General features: G+C 55.0%; 1 protein-coding gene across 2 annotated transcripts in view; it reads left to right on the top strand.

Annotated features, from left to right (window-relative positions):
* SMAD3 (SMAD family member 3) overlaps positions 1-13,955 on the top strand; it is a 111,921-nt gene extending 97,966 nt beyond the window's left edge. For both annotated transcript variants that reach the window (XM_059697445.1, XM_059697456.1), the window contains exons 6-9: positions 3,874-4,086; positions 7,107-7,244; positions 9,888-10,032; positions 12,547-13,955. In XM_059697445.1, coding sequence (XP_059553428.1) covers positions 3,874-4,086; positions 7,107-7,244; positions 9,888-10,032; positions 12,547-12,670 — 620 coding nt within the window. In that variant the 3' untranslated portion in view covers positions 12,671-13,955. The remainder of the gene's footprint in view (positions 1-3,873; positions 4,087-7,106; positions 7,245-9,887; positions 10,033-12,546) is intronic.
* The last annotated feature ends 266 nt before the right edge of the window (positions 13,956-14,221 follow it).

The raw sequence follows: 14,221 nt of genomic DNA, 5'->3' as shown, positions 1-14,221 counted from the left end.
ATAGGGCTCAAAACTGAAGCCAGCCCATGTGTAAGACTGGCAGGGGGCCAGTCATGAATTAAGTGCCCCATGCCACTCGAGAAGTCTGGCCGACATCACACCGGTAGGGGTAGGGGGCCGAGCACGGCTGGAGCTGGAGGTTCCTGCATCTCTGACGCCTCTGCTCCAGGAACAGAGATTAGCACCGACTCAGCAGTTTGGCCGCGAGCGGGGAAGGCCCTGGGCACACTCCGTCACCTCCCATTCCAGGTGTGCCAAGCCCTTGGCCTAGAGATGCAGAGCCATGCTCCACTGGGGCGAGGCATCTCACCAGACTGCAGGGTCATCCTCCCAGAGTAGCCTTTGGATGGGGTGTCTTCAGGTTCCTTTGAAGAGGCAACCTTATGTAAAATCCTTTCTGCATTTGTTGGGAAACTCGAAAACCAGGGCTGGCTGGCTTGATTAAAATGGGGGAGGGGTTGCCCCCTTGATGGACTTCTTTTAAGATTTTGTGCTAAGACAAGCATTGTTTCCCCCTGCAGAACTAGTAAGAATTCTGTCCACCAACCAGAGAACTGTAGCATATTCTCCCTTTTTGCCTTGTCTGCTAGGAAGCTCAGAGCCCAGGTGAGGGTTCTTTCAGTAGCTATAATTCTATGGTTATGCCATGTATAGCTTTCTCTTTTCTAGGGTCCTGACTCTTTGTTTCTTTGGTACTTAACCATGATGTGGATACGTCTTTAGGTGGGAAAGAAATGAGGGCGTATGCGAGGTTTAAAAATGAAGTGCCATTCAAGGCAGAGCTCGGCGGTGGTGATCTTACTTTGGGTCTGCTGCTCCTCTTGCAGAAGTGCCTTGAGGAGCAGCTGAGGGGTGGGGGAAGGAGAGAGGTGGAAGGCATGGCGGGCTTTGAATTGTTTGCAGAGAGTAATAAATGTGTGGCTGGGGGTGCCGTGTGGTTCGGAATGCAGGTCCACGCGTCCGCACAGCCCGCTCTGAAATGGCTGCTTCCAGACCGTCTCAGCCTGAGTGCACTGCGCCTTCAAACTAGCATCTCCTTAATTACGTGTCAGGCTCCTGCGCCCAGCGTTTTCCACAACACTGGCCGGGGTGTGTCTGCAAGTTGCAGAGACGTTTGGATAAGGACTCCGATCTGCTTGGGAGGACCTCCTGGGCCAGGTCCCTAAGCCCCTCTCTGGTTGAGACATCTTGAATCCATACTTCCCCAGAGTGAGGTCCCAGCTCCATGTCACCGGACGGTTGGCCCGGCAGCTTTTGGTAGGTGGGCTATGTCAGTGTCCCTGGGTACCTCGCTGTCTGTCTTCCGCTTGGACTAAGCCCTGGGGTGCTGGATAGGGATTTATAACTTGGGGAGAGGACTCTTTCTGTTCTGCACTTTGCTGGGCAACCAGGGCCAGCCCAGATCAGCCACAGCTGCACCTTCAGGCCAACTCATGCCAGAAGCACAGTGACCTAGCTGGTCTGCTTTAGCTGTCCTTTAGCGCACTGCAGATACTCTTAGACTGGGAAACTGAGGCCAGAGAGGGAAGTCACATCCCCCATCCGCAAGGGCACACAGCAAGATCAGCAGAGCCTGCCTGCAGGCCGTGGTGGCCGGCGGCCCTTCCCCAATACCTCTGGCCCTGACATGTTGCCCGACCACTTGGAATGCTTGAATTGCACTTGGGTTTATTTATTTTTTAAGGTTTCCAAAGCAACACGGCTCACATTTAGTGACCACATAGTTTAGAATATTGCTTATCTCACTGGAATGTGGAAGCATCCCCCAAAGTCTGAGCCGGAAGTGGCTCAGCTCCACTTGGGGCGCACAAGCCACAGGCCACGGTCACTCCCGCCTCATCACGCCCCGTCCACTGAGGAGCTTAGATCTCCTGCCTTCCTTCCCTTCCCTCCCTGCCCCCTGGGAAGAGGGGAAAGGGGCAAAGCGTCCTCTTGTGATGGAGGTCAGAACAGGAACAGGATGTTCTCAAGTTCAAATAATCAAGGTTGTAATTGTACACACCATTTCTCGAGTGTTTGATGCGAGCTCTGCACTTCTTAGGAGTTGTCTCTGCCCCTCCATAAACAGGGCTTGGTGGTGGAAAAGATTCTCCGCTCAGGTGGCTGGGGCGGGGGATCTGGAAGCTGGAACTCAGTGGGGCTGGTTTGCTCAGCCACACGGCTAGTCCGTGCCAGAGCAGAGAGAGAACTCGGGTCCATCTGGGTTTAAAGCTCGCGCTCCATGACCTGGTTGACAGCTAGGGCAATTGTTTTTAACCAGTGGCTTTTTGTCCCCTAGAAGACAGCTTGCAACGTCTGGGGGCATTTCTTGTTGCCACATCTTGGGAGGGTGAGATGGATGGGCGCTACTGATGTCTCGTGGATAGAGACCAGAGTGCTGCTAACCATCCTGTAATTCCCAGAGTCTCCCTCTCCCCTAAACAAAGAAGTTTCTGGTCCAACCTGTCAACAGTGCCTCGGCTGAGTAACTGATCTGGGCGTCCTAACTCTCCGGCTGACACGCTCGGGGTGTGTGTTGAGTGCAGGCACGGATGTCCATGACCGATCCGTACCTCCCACGCGTGGACACAGCCTCTGCCCTTAGAAGGGAACGTGGGCACAGACCCCAGGAGATGAGGGCCACTTGGCCCTGCAGGGGGCACCCAGTCCCCTCTCAGAACAGCTTCTGGTTTCTCTCTCTGGGACTTTACACGCTTTCAAAGGTCTGGTGAGCAGAGGGTCCTGCGGGTACTCGCCCCAGGAAGTTGCCTGGCAGATGGTGAGCAGAGGCCTGTGCTGAGACTTGGCCTGGCCCACTCACCAGCTCCCATGGGACACACGCAGGTCGCCAGGCTCCAAATATATGTCAGAGCCAGAGTGAGTGATCAGGCTGGGGGTCTGAGATGGGGGCCGGGGAGAATGAGCGGGGGCTCCCTGATCCTCCAGCCACGCAGGCAGAGAGCAGGATGTGGGGAGCTCGGCCTCCCGGCCAGCGGAGCAAGCAGTGCAGAGAGGCAGCTGGAAGGGGTGGGACTGGGGACATGATGTGAGTGAGGAGTGACGAGTGCCGGCCAGTGCAGAGAGGTGAGAGGTGATGCTGGGTGGGTAGGAGGAGGACAGGGGCGGCTGGGGAGCCCAGAATGGCTGGAGGTGACAGGAAGGCTAGGGGTCATGTGGGATCACATGAGGGGAAACTGCTATTTCAGGGGTTCCTACTCTTCTGAGAAAGAGAACCAACACCTCACAAGACAGCAGTTTTGCTCTGAGGAGCCCTGAATTGGGACTAGAGACTGATAACTAGGACAAACTCAGAAATTCTTTCAGGCGCGTTTGTGTCTGAGCCACTCCAGGAGGTGGCATCTGGAGGCATCCAGAGGTAGTTTCCGGAATGAGAGCCGTGGGCCGGCCCGCTCTGCAGATAGCGCCAGGTGCCCTGTGGTCGCCGACCCTGTGCACAGCGCAGGGCCCCCTGGGCTGCGTTGCTTCAAGGCTGGGACGCTGCTGCTTGACAGGCTAGGCGCTTGCCTGAGCACAGGCAGAGCCAAAGGCAGAAAGCCCTTTGGGGGGCAGAGGTCAGCATGGCTTACACAAGGGACTTGGGAGAAAGGCTGGGAAGTGGCCATGTTGGCGCAGTGAGCGCACGGGGCCTGGCCCAGCACCTCCTTGAAGACTGCTTCAACCCAAGGCCAGGCCAGGCCAGGCCCTGAGAACTAAAACTAAAGGGGCTGGTGGGAACTTCTCCTGACACCTGAGTATTGAGGCCATGGGATCCTGCAAGTTTTAGACAATAAAAGGCATGAGGGCAGGGATGGTAATGCCCTCTGAGAGGTAGAGAAACAGTCTCCTGGAGCATCCGGGGGACCCCACTGACCCGCAGCCTGGCCTGTCTCCCAGACCTGCAGCCCGTCACCTACTGCGAGCCAGCCTTCTGGTGCTCTATCTCCTACTACGAGCTGAACCAGCGTGTCGGGGAGACATTCCACGCCTCGCAGCCCTCCATGACAGTGGATGGCTTCACCGACCCCTCCAACTCGGAGCGCTTCTGCCTCGGGCTGCTCTCCAACGTCAACAGGAACGCCGCCGTGGAGCTCACGCGGAGGCACATTGGTAAGAGCAAGGGAAGGGGCTGCCAGTTCCCCCCTCTCCCACCCCTGGCCCCAGTGCAGCCTCCGTGCTGGGCCTCCTGCTAGGGAACGGGGAGAGGACTCTGCCCCATCCCCACCCTCCCATTCTGTATTGTCTCGTTTAGGGACCAGAAAGGTAGAGTTCAGGTTGCTTGGTCATTCTCACTCACAGACACAGACGGATCGTCTCTGAACATTTGAAAGCCACAGAGGAAAACATTTCACTTAAGGGGACAAGAAAGGGGAATCTGTACGAAAGGCAACGTATGCGGTTCTCTCTTTTTTTAAAAAAGGGGAGAATGATGATTTTTATTTTTATTTTTTTAAATATATTTTATTGATTTTTTACAGAGAGGAAGGGAGAGGGATAGAGAGTTAGAAACATCGATGAGAGAGAAACATCGATCAGCTGCCTCCTGCACACTCCCTACTGAGGATGTGCCCGCAACCAAGGTACATGCCCTTGACCGGAATCGAACCTGGGACCCTTGAGTCCACAGGCTGAGGCTCTATCCACTGAGCCAAACCGGTTAGGACACATATGTGGTTCTCTTAATAACTATGCACTTAAACGACTGATGGGTGGATAGGTGGGTAGTCCGTCTTGGAGGTGTGATCTTTTGTTTGTTAATTTCGTACATGATGATGATTATTTTAGAAACTTATAGTATGAACTGCCCACTGCTGGGACCCCACTGCTGCTGGCGTTCTGCCTTCCAACACCCAAAACACAGGACAAGATTACCTAGGTTAGGAACGATGAAGCCTCGATATTTATCACTTGGTTTGCTCATAAAATTATCACACTAAGGATATTCATAATTCTGTGACCCAGAGTCACGTAGAAAGGCCGTGGAAATGGAGGCATGCGGCCCGCTGGCCGCGAGTTTGACGTGCTTGGCACTGTAGTGGGTGCAGGGGGGGATTCTCTGGCAGCATCCGTAGCCCCCAGGGCTGGTCGAGGGGCTCCAGGGCAAAGCCAGAAACTGGGCCGGGCAGCGGGGTCAGGCCCACGTGGACCAGAGCACCGCTGCTCGTGTGTGTGAGATCTTGGGCGTTAACAGGTGAAGAGAGGCTTTTGAAGTCGCGAGAAGAAAAGTTTGGAGCCATGGGTAGACCCGTGTGCTCGTTTTCAAGAATCATCTGCCAGGAAGGGGCAGAGCCCTGCAGGGGCCAGACAGCAAGTGTGACACAGTCCATGACAAACAGCCCCTGCTCTGAGCCCGCGTCCTTCCCAGACAGCCTCACGTTACTTTACTTTAAAGAAGATACTGATCTTGGGAGTTGCTGATTTCTCTTTATACTTTTCTATATTTTAAATTTTTTTTAAAATTACCATAACAAAATATTTTTGTTCTCTTGGTCTGGGGCTCCCCACCTCCACGTCTGCCTCCCACCTTTTTTTTTTAATCCTCACACAAGGATATATGTATGTATCCTTTCAGAGAGGAAAGGAGAGGGAGAGAGAGAGATAGAAACATGAATGATGAGAGAGAATCACTGATCAGCTGTCTCCTGTATGCCCCCCAATGGGGATTGAGCCTGCAACCCAGGCATGTGCCCTGACGGGGAATCGAGCCGTGACCTTCTGGTTCGTAGGTCAACGCTCAACCACTGAGCACACTGGCCGGGCCCAAGGATATATTTCTATTGATTTTTGAGAGAGAGAGAGAGAGAGAGAGAGAGAGAGAGAGAGAGAGAGAGAGAACATTGATGTGAGAGAGAAGCATTGATCAGTTGCTTCCTGTATGTGTCCCAACCAGGGATTGAACCGACAACATTTTGTGTCCGAGATAGCTACCCGACCAGGACTGCCTCCCACTCTTGATGGACATGCACAGAGGTTCTTCTTTAAGAACCCCAAGTCTGTCCTATAACACTGAACCAGGAAGGAATGGGGAGTGGTGGGGTGGGACAGTAATGGGGTGAGGAGACAGGAGGACCTCCAATGGCCTGTCAGTTCATCGTCTGCTTTCCATCCCACTTGACGTTGTGCCTGTAGTTTGGCTCCGTTTCCCAGCCTTCGGGGCCTCCTCCCTTGGAGCTGAAAGGAGCCCTTCCTTGCAGGAGAGGGGAGTCCCCCCCCTCCCCCCCGGCTGCATGGGGAACTCATTGTCAGAGTGTTTACGTAACTACTTGAATTGCAGAGCCAATTTAAAAATAATTTCTGTCCATCTGGAGTGGATTTAAGAGATGAAGGAGAGGTAAATGATATAAACCTACGGAATGTTCTTGAAAACTGCATTGAGGGGAGAAAGGTATAGTGTGGCAGTAAGTCACCCCTGCTGTGAAGGGCTCCTGGCGTCTGCTGCCTCGGCGAGGGAGCTCTGTAGGTTTACTGAACAGATTTCTGAATCTTGGAGCGGAGGGGACTAGTAGCAGAAATCAGATGACGCGTTGCAGGCACTTACTGTGTGGCTCACAGCACCCCTGTGAGGTGGGTGTCATTACTGTCCCCACCTTAGCTCAGAGGTTGGAGTAAGTCTCTGAGGTGGGGCCGGTCAGTGGTAGAAGCTGAATTGAGGCTTCCCCCAGGCCCCTCTCTCGCCATCTGCCTCCTCTGGCTTTAGGAACACAGCCTCACCCATCATGCCCCCTCATGCGGGTTAGGTTTGAGCTCTGGGTCCCATGTGCCTGGTGAAGCTGGAAAGAACCAGTCACTTGGAGCCTAGCTCAGTGATGGCGAACCTTTTGAGCTCGGCGTGTCAGCATTTTGAAAAACCCTAACTTAACTCTGGTGCCGTGTCACATATAGAAATTTTTTAATATTTACAACCATAGTAAAACAAAGACGTATATTTTTGATATTTATTTTATATATTTAAATGCCATTTAACAAAGAAAAATCAACCAAAAAAATGAGTTCGCGTGTCACCTCTGACACGCGTGTCATAGGTTCACCATCGCTGGCCGAGCTGGCCCTGCCCCTGTGTGAGCCCCGCCGGCCCTGGGCCACCGTGTGGGGCCAGGCGCCTTGGTCTGGCCTGACCCGAGTCTCCCTAGGGCGAGGCGTGCGGCTCTACTACATCGGAGGGGAGGTGTTCGCAGAGTGCCTCAGCGACAGCGCCATCTTCGTGCAGTCCCCCAACTGTAACCAGCGCTATGGCTGGCACCCCGCCACCGTCTGCAAGATCCCACCAGGTAATCACACCTCCACACGCCCTTCTTCTGAGCTCCTCTCCCCCACGGCGCATGCCCGGGTCGCTGGGGAGGTTGCTGTTTTCCTGATGTTTGCTCCTCCTCGTGGTTGGCATGGCCAACCTGCAGGTGCTCCATCTGGGTTTTCTCTGAGCCTTACCTTCTTACAGCGCCCGCCCTGGCCCTCTAGGGAGCAGACCCAGCATCGGACGGACCTGCCTTTGACCCGTGGGCACCTGCTCAGTGCCCTGTGTGTGTGGACGCTCAGGCAGTCTCCTCCCTTCCTCCCTTCCTCCCACAAAAGGTGGTGCTACAGGGGACAGGGTGCAGGGCCCTGCTGCCGCCTCCACAGACCTTACACACCAGCGGAGTGTGCGGAGCAGCACGGAGAAGGTGCTCTTGGATTCGGGAGGACAAGCATTTAACTGTGGGGTGGATCAGGGACCCCCTCGTGGAGAAGCATAGGCACAGGGCGACGAGGGGTGAGGACGGGCAGGGGTTCCAGGCGGAGGGGACAATACGGCGAGGGCCTGGGGGGTGGAGGGCAGGCACGCAGGGGCAGCACTCTGGCTGGAGGCGAGGCCATGTAGAAGACAGGGGAAATGTTTAGAAAGCATGAGGGGACCCAGCCATGGAAGGACATAAAAGTTTTGCTTTTATTCTGGGCAACTGCTGAGGGTTTTCTTTCTTTTTTTTTTTTTTTTAAAAAATGTTTTTATTGGTTTCAGAGAGGAAGGGAGAGGGGAGAGAAATAGAAACATCAATGATGAGAGAGAATCACTGATTGGCTGCCTCCTGCATGCCCCCTACTGGGGATGGAGCCTGCAACCTGGTCTGGTGTGACCCACGGGCATGTGCCCTTGACTGGAATCAAACCCGAGACCCTTCAGTCCACAGGCTGACGCTCTATCCATTGAGCCAAACCAGCTAGGGCGTGTTGAGGGTTTCCTGCGCAGGGCTGATGAATCCCACCTGTACTCCAGGAAAGGGTGGCTTGGACAGGGCCAGGCCTGGGAAGCAAGACCAGGCAGGAGGCCGATCCCAGCTAAGTTCCCTACTTAGAACACAGAGGCAGATGGCCCAGCCAAAGCCCACTTTTCACGGGGTGTACAGTATAGCCACGGGGCACACAGCTGGTGTGGCCCTGGTCAGGCCGAGGACCGTGATGCAGGTGTGTGGCCCCGGTCAGGCCGAGGACTGTGAGGCAGGTGTGTGGCCCCGGTCAGGCCGAGGACCGTGAGGCAGGTGTGGCTTGTCTTTTCCTTCCCACTGAGGAGCAGATGAGAGTGGAACCCTGGGTCCTGGGCAAGGCCAACGTCAGAACCCAGATACCCCGAAATGATAAGTGCTCTGCGTGCCCAGAACGTTGTGTGGTTGTGCCTACCGAGTCCATTTATATCTCTGCTGTTAGTCTTCCCCAGGTATTCTGGCTCTTCAGGTGAGGAGGCATATTGAGGAGACCAGTTCAGAGAGGTTAAGCCACCTGCCCAAAGTGCACAGCTAGTAAGTGGCTGAGCCAGGTGAACCCAGGACTGACTGTGGGACTCCCGAGCCTCGTGCTCCTCTGTTTGGCTCAGCTCGTCTGGAGCCTACTTTGGCCCTACCTCCCTGCGCTCCCCCTGGAGAAAACTAGAAGAGGAAGCCGGGTTGCATTCTTGGCATTCTGCCCGCTCCCTTCCCCAGCCCTCCCCGCTTCTGCTCGGTGAGGGCTGAGTTGGCTGTGGTGGTGTCTGTTCGCTCATAGAATGTCAGCGCTCGCTCAGGGTCCTCTGAGGCCAGCCCCTCATTTTATAAACGAGACACCCGCTTACAACGAGAAAGTGCCCAGCCCAGAGTCACACAGGGGGATTCGGAGCCTCCTGTTGGCCCATTGGTCCGTGTCACCTCAGCTCACCTCTCGGGCATCTCCAGCATGTGCTTTTGTCTTTATTTTTTCTGGGGAACACATTCCTGGCACTCGGGTGGCAGGACTTCAAACAAGAGATTTGTTATAAACTTTATTTGTGCCTGTCTCTGGTTTTACTGCCTGGAGAGTGAGACACACACCTTCACTTTGCTGTGAATGTCACCCCAACCCAGCCTGGTGCCCAGAGGCCAAAAAGGGGCCGAGGTCGCTCCCTCCCTCCTGGCCCCAACATGAGGTGGACTCAGAGGAGCTGGCGGGAGGCGCCTTGGGACCCTGGGATGAGTTCTGTGATGGGATGGCAGGCGTAGCTTTCCGCTGGCCTGTCTCTGCCCCACTCACTCTGTCGAATGACAAGGGGTCATTTTCCCCCAGGCGGTCGGCCAAACCCCACACAGCCGTGGGCTTTCTGGCTCGGGTCCCTTGTCTCTCTGTTCCCTTAGCCCAGGGCAGGCCCACCTCTCCAAGCCCTCTCCCTTGTTCTTGGTGGCCCACTGTACTGCCTTCCCCAGTGTTCCCCACAGCTCTGGGAGCTGGAGCTTGCAGGCCAGTGTTTAATTGTCCCCCTCACCTATGCCAGCGGTACCCCATGGAGGTGGCATGGCTTCAGGGCAGGGTGCCGAGCGTGGAGGAGGTGTGAGTTGGGACCTTCCGGGTGACCCAGGGGTGGTTTTAGCCAGGAGCGGAGCACCGGACACGCCCGGCCTTTATCCTCAGGAACACCTTCTTTGTTCTGTTGGCAGGATGCAACCTGAAGATCTTTAACAACCAGGAGTTTGCTGCCCTCCTGGCTCAGTCGGTCAACCAGGGCTTCGAGGCCGTCTACCAGCTGACACGCATGTGCACCATTCGCATGAGCTTCGTCAAAGGCTGGGGAGCAGAGTACAGGTCAGCACTGGGGGGGCGCGTGTCTGAGGGCCCAAGGACAGCAGGGGGCTCCACACAGCAGAGCAGGGCCCCCTCAGAGACAACCCAGGCCAGCCCTCGCCCAAAGAACAGAGGCAGGGATCCGAGAGGCCGCGACCTGGCAGGCTGATAAGGAAGAGCTGAGCAGTGCTGGCCCAGGGCCTCAGACACGTGCTCTGTGCCACCTCACACTACCCTGGGCGGGACACTGCATCACCCTGCTATGTGTGTGTGTGTGTGGGAGGGGGGGCGCGGAGCTGAGGCCCAGGGACGGAAAGTGACTGCCCAAAGCCACATCGTTCGTGGAAAGGCTGAACCTAGGACCTAGGTGGTACCCTCTTGGCTTCCTTGTTCATTTCGGGCAGATGGGTCTAGCACGACCCGCTCCACGGAGTCACCTTTTCATCTCCTCATTCCTTCCAGCCTCTGTGGCTCCATCTCTGACTTGGGTGACCCTGAGCACCTGGAACATTAAATAACAGAAGCAGGGGAGGGGGAGGAGATGTGGGTAGTCATAGAGGAACAGAGCTGACTTGCTCAGAAGAGAAACGGTGTCTCTCAGAATTTCAGATACTGGTTTAACCTAACACTGGTCAGGGCTGCCCTGGTCTGCTCTGAGGCTCTCCGACCACTCGGGTTTGGGCTTAGAGAATCCAGGCCCTTCTCTTTCACACCTGGACAGGGGGCTCCTGAGAGGCAGGGCTGTGGGCCCCTCCTCCTGCTCACAGCCCCCGCTTCCCGCTCGCGCCCCAGCCCAGCCCCGAGGCAGACGCGGAGGTACCCACACATCAGCAGGAGCCAGTGCCTTGCAAGTTACTCTCCCCTTCTCTTCATTTTTCCAGATGTTTGGAATCCATTTTGTTTTGCAGTCATTCTGCACCCAAGCCAAACCCATTTCAGTATTGGCTCCGGGCCACCGTTTATAATGAAATCCAGATGAGCATGACTTATGGAAAGTCAGATTCTCATTAGAGGATTTGGGTCCGTGAAATCTTCCTCTCCCATTTACCGTATCCTAGCTGCTGTTCCCTGTATGCCCCACAGTGCCAGGGAGCACGGCGCCTTGGTCTGTGGGGGTCTCCCTGAAATCCAGGAGTGGCCAACTGAGCAATTAAAGGGGTCAGACCTCAGGAGAACTCTCCGCACAGTTTTAATGGCCTGCGATTAGCCCAGGCCCAGAGGCCTAGCCCAAGGGACGTTTTAGCCCACCTTTTAGCCCTGGCTAAATCACTCGGGGACCAAGAGTTGAAAGGTTAGAAAATTAATACACATATTTTACTGGGGAAGGGAAGTGTTTAAAGATGGGCCCAATGGAAAAGAACCAGAGGGAGGTCCATTTGCTCTTCTTACATCAGACGACAGTCCTGAGGGCCACCCTCAGGCCCCAGGTCAGGCAGGCACCCAGGGTGAGTCTGCAAGCTCATTTCTCGCCCTCCCCTGGGGTGAGGCAAGGCGGGCGGTGCCCTGAGGCCAGCGGCCCTTGACCTGGCGTGGCACCACCGCCCTCAGCTTCAAGTGCTGGGAAGAGGCCCCTTGGTGGCGGAAGCCGTTCTCTGGGGGCACTGTGTCACCGCGCTGGACACAGTGCCAGCACACCCTGTCCCGGGCGGCCCACCACGTCACTGCCACCTGGCAGCACCGCAGGGCAGCCTAACTGGTGGGTGCGGCCCCTTCCCAGAACAGCCTTGCCCTCCTCCTGCCTCCTGGGCCAAGGAGAGTAAGGTTTCATCCCTTCTCTGTGAGGTGGCCGAGAGCAGGCCCGGGCCCAGGCCTCTCACCTCCAGCTGGCACGGCGCCGGCCTCAGCAGATAGCCTTTGCTCAGCGGAGGCCTTGGGGAGCGCGCCTGCGGGCTGCGTCACCAACCAGCCTGAGTGTAGACAAAGCGCTTTGGGGAAAAGAAACGTGTGGTGTGCCCTGGTTTTTTCCAGTAATTGTTTCATGGCTCGCTCTGCTGGTAAGATTTTCCAAAATAAGGCCGTAGATGGGAATTATATCAGCACATTGGGAACCGACGGCATGCGGACTCTGTCGGCGCTTTGTAAAAAACACCCCTCAATCAGACAGACACACGTCATCGCGGGCTGCTGGGGCTGGGCCGGGGCTGGACGTGGGCAACTGAGGCGCCCATTCAGGACAGAGGGGACCCGGGGAGACCTTTGTTCAGGCTGAAGGCTGTCAGGGGCCCCTCACAGCCGCTGGTGGGCCTCTGGGGTGCCCTGGAATTTGCTTTCCACTTTAACTCTTTAAGGGCCCTCTCCTTCCCCATCAGGAGAACCTGATTCACTCAAAGCTCTTCTTGGTCGGAGAGTTGGGCGTGGCAGGTTCTGCAAGTTATCGGCACCTCCTCTAGGGTCCTCGGGCTCTAGCAAGCCAGGGTCTATCTATGACTCTGGGGAGAAGACTGTCACCGAAGCAGCAAAAGGTGTACTTACCTGTGTGTCCTTCTGGACATTTTAAACACCTCCCACCCCTTTCCCTTTCCCTGTGTCTTGTAGGAGACAGACAGTGACCAGCACCCCCTGCTGGATCGAGCTGCACCTGAATGGGCCTTTGCAGTGGCTTGACAAGGTCCTCACCCAGATGGGCTCCCCAAGCATCCGCTGTTCCAGTGTGTCTTAGAGACAGTGGGTGAAGGGGAGGGCGGGCTTGGGGAAAATGGCCACATAGGAGGTGGAGAAAACTGGAACTCGACTCAACTCACTGTTGTCAAGGAAGAAGACATTTTTCTCCCTCAACCAAAGTGGCACCAACCTGTTCTCCAAAACACAAAAGCAAATCCAGAGATGGATTTTATGAACAGCTGTTTGCTGAACATTTGCCCTCTGGCCCAATTTTGAAGGGCAAGAAATGCCTTCTGCTTTGGTGGCTTGAGCAAACAGGTAGTATGTCACCATCTGCTCCCTGCCCCCGCCCCCTCCTTTCTCGATGACAGCAGTCTGGGATGGCACTGTCCAACACGCAAAGGCCTGGAGTGTGGAGTTCACCTTGGGTGTTCCAGGTAGGGACAAGCCTGCAGGGGTGTGAGTAAACCCCATGCCCGACCTTCCGGCGCTTTTGACACATGCCTCTTGAGCTGAGCACCGCGAGCCCCAGCACTCCCTCAGCAGACCCTGCACTGGGAACTGGGCCCACTTGGGGTTGGGAGGGGCTTGTGGTCTCCTCCGGCTCAGAGCAAACAGATTGGTGTGAACCAGCGGTCAGACCACCAGGGGCAGTGGGGAAAGCTGGTGGGAGTGACCTCTTTCCAAAACGCTCTTAGGTGTCCTCTCTCACTTGGAGCAGTTAGAAGGATCTGCTGAGGCTCAGTGCACACGCAATGTACAGTTCGTCACATTACTCTCAGAGAGATTTGAATTACGTGAAGTGTTCACAGAAAGCAAGAGGTGTTGTGGAGCGATGGCATTGAGGCTGCGGCGGCACTGCACTGCGTGGGGCCCAGGCGTTAAGAGCTCACTTCGTATTCTCGTGCACTGGGCTACTGTTTATGTAGTCAGTTGCATTAATTTAATGAGCTTTATCATGTGCTCTTCGTTTTATACTTAAATCCTGGGCTGGCTCATGGACTGGAAACCAGAGTGGGACCCAGCGACATCTCCCCCAAGGTGCAGGTTTTGTTGAGAAGACACCTGCCAGCAGTTTTGGAAGCTGAAATTAACAGAAGCAAATTCACCAGGAGGGAAAACTCTCAGGCCAGCATAGGCAAATGAAAGGGCTATTGACATTTTTTTACACCTTTGAAAATTGCAGGCTTGGTGCAAAGAGGTCTGTCATCTTTCCCCTGGGGTATAAGATTATCTAGTTCTCGTAGAGGATTACCAGTGACAACTCTTAGCAGTTATATTGTGTAATAAGTACTGCTCCCAGTGGCAATTAGTGAGGAAACTATTATGAATTATTTCAACTGTATTATGAATTATTTCAACTGGAAAAAAAAGAGCCCTTTTGCAGAATACAGCAGACAGCATTGCTACTTGCAATTGGTACTTTATTCTTTGCTGCTGTTTTTTATATGAAATGACTTATCCCCTATGTTTGCATGAATTTCTACCAGGAAAAATAAAGGGGTTTCCTATGGAAGTCCTGTCTTAATTCCAGGTGAAGGGAAGAAAGTATATACTTTTGGCAGGTTATCCACCTCAAATGTGATGACATTTCTGATGCTACGTGGAG

This window comes from Myotis daubentonii, chromosome 1, assembly GCF_963259705.1.
Source record: "Myotis daubentonii chromosome 1, mMyoDau2.1, whole genome shotgun sequence".
Taxonomy (NCBI): domain Eukaryota; kingdom Metazoa; phylum Chordata; class Mammalia; order Chiroptera; family Vespertilionidae; genus Myotis; species Myotis daubentonii.
The sequence above is the reverse complement of the archived record's forward strand: the minus strand, read 5'-3'. Positions and strand labels throughout refer to the sequence as shown.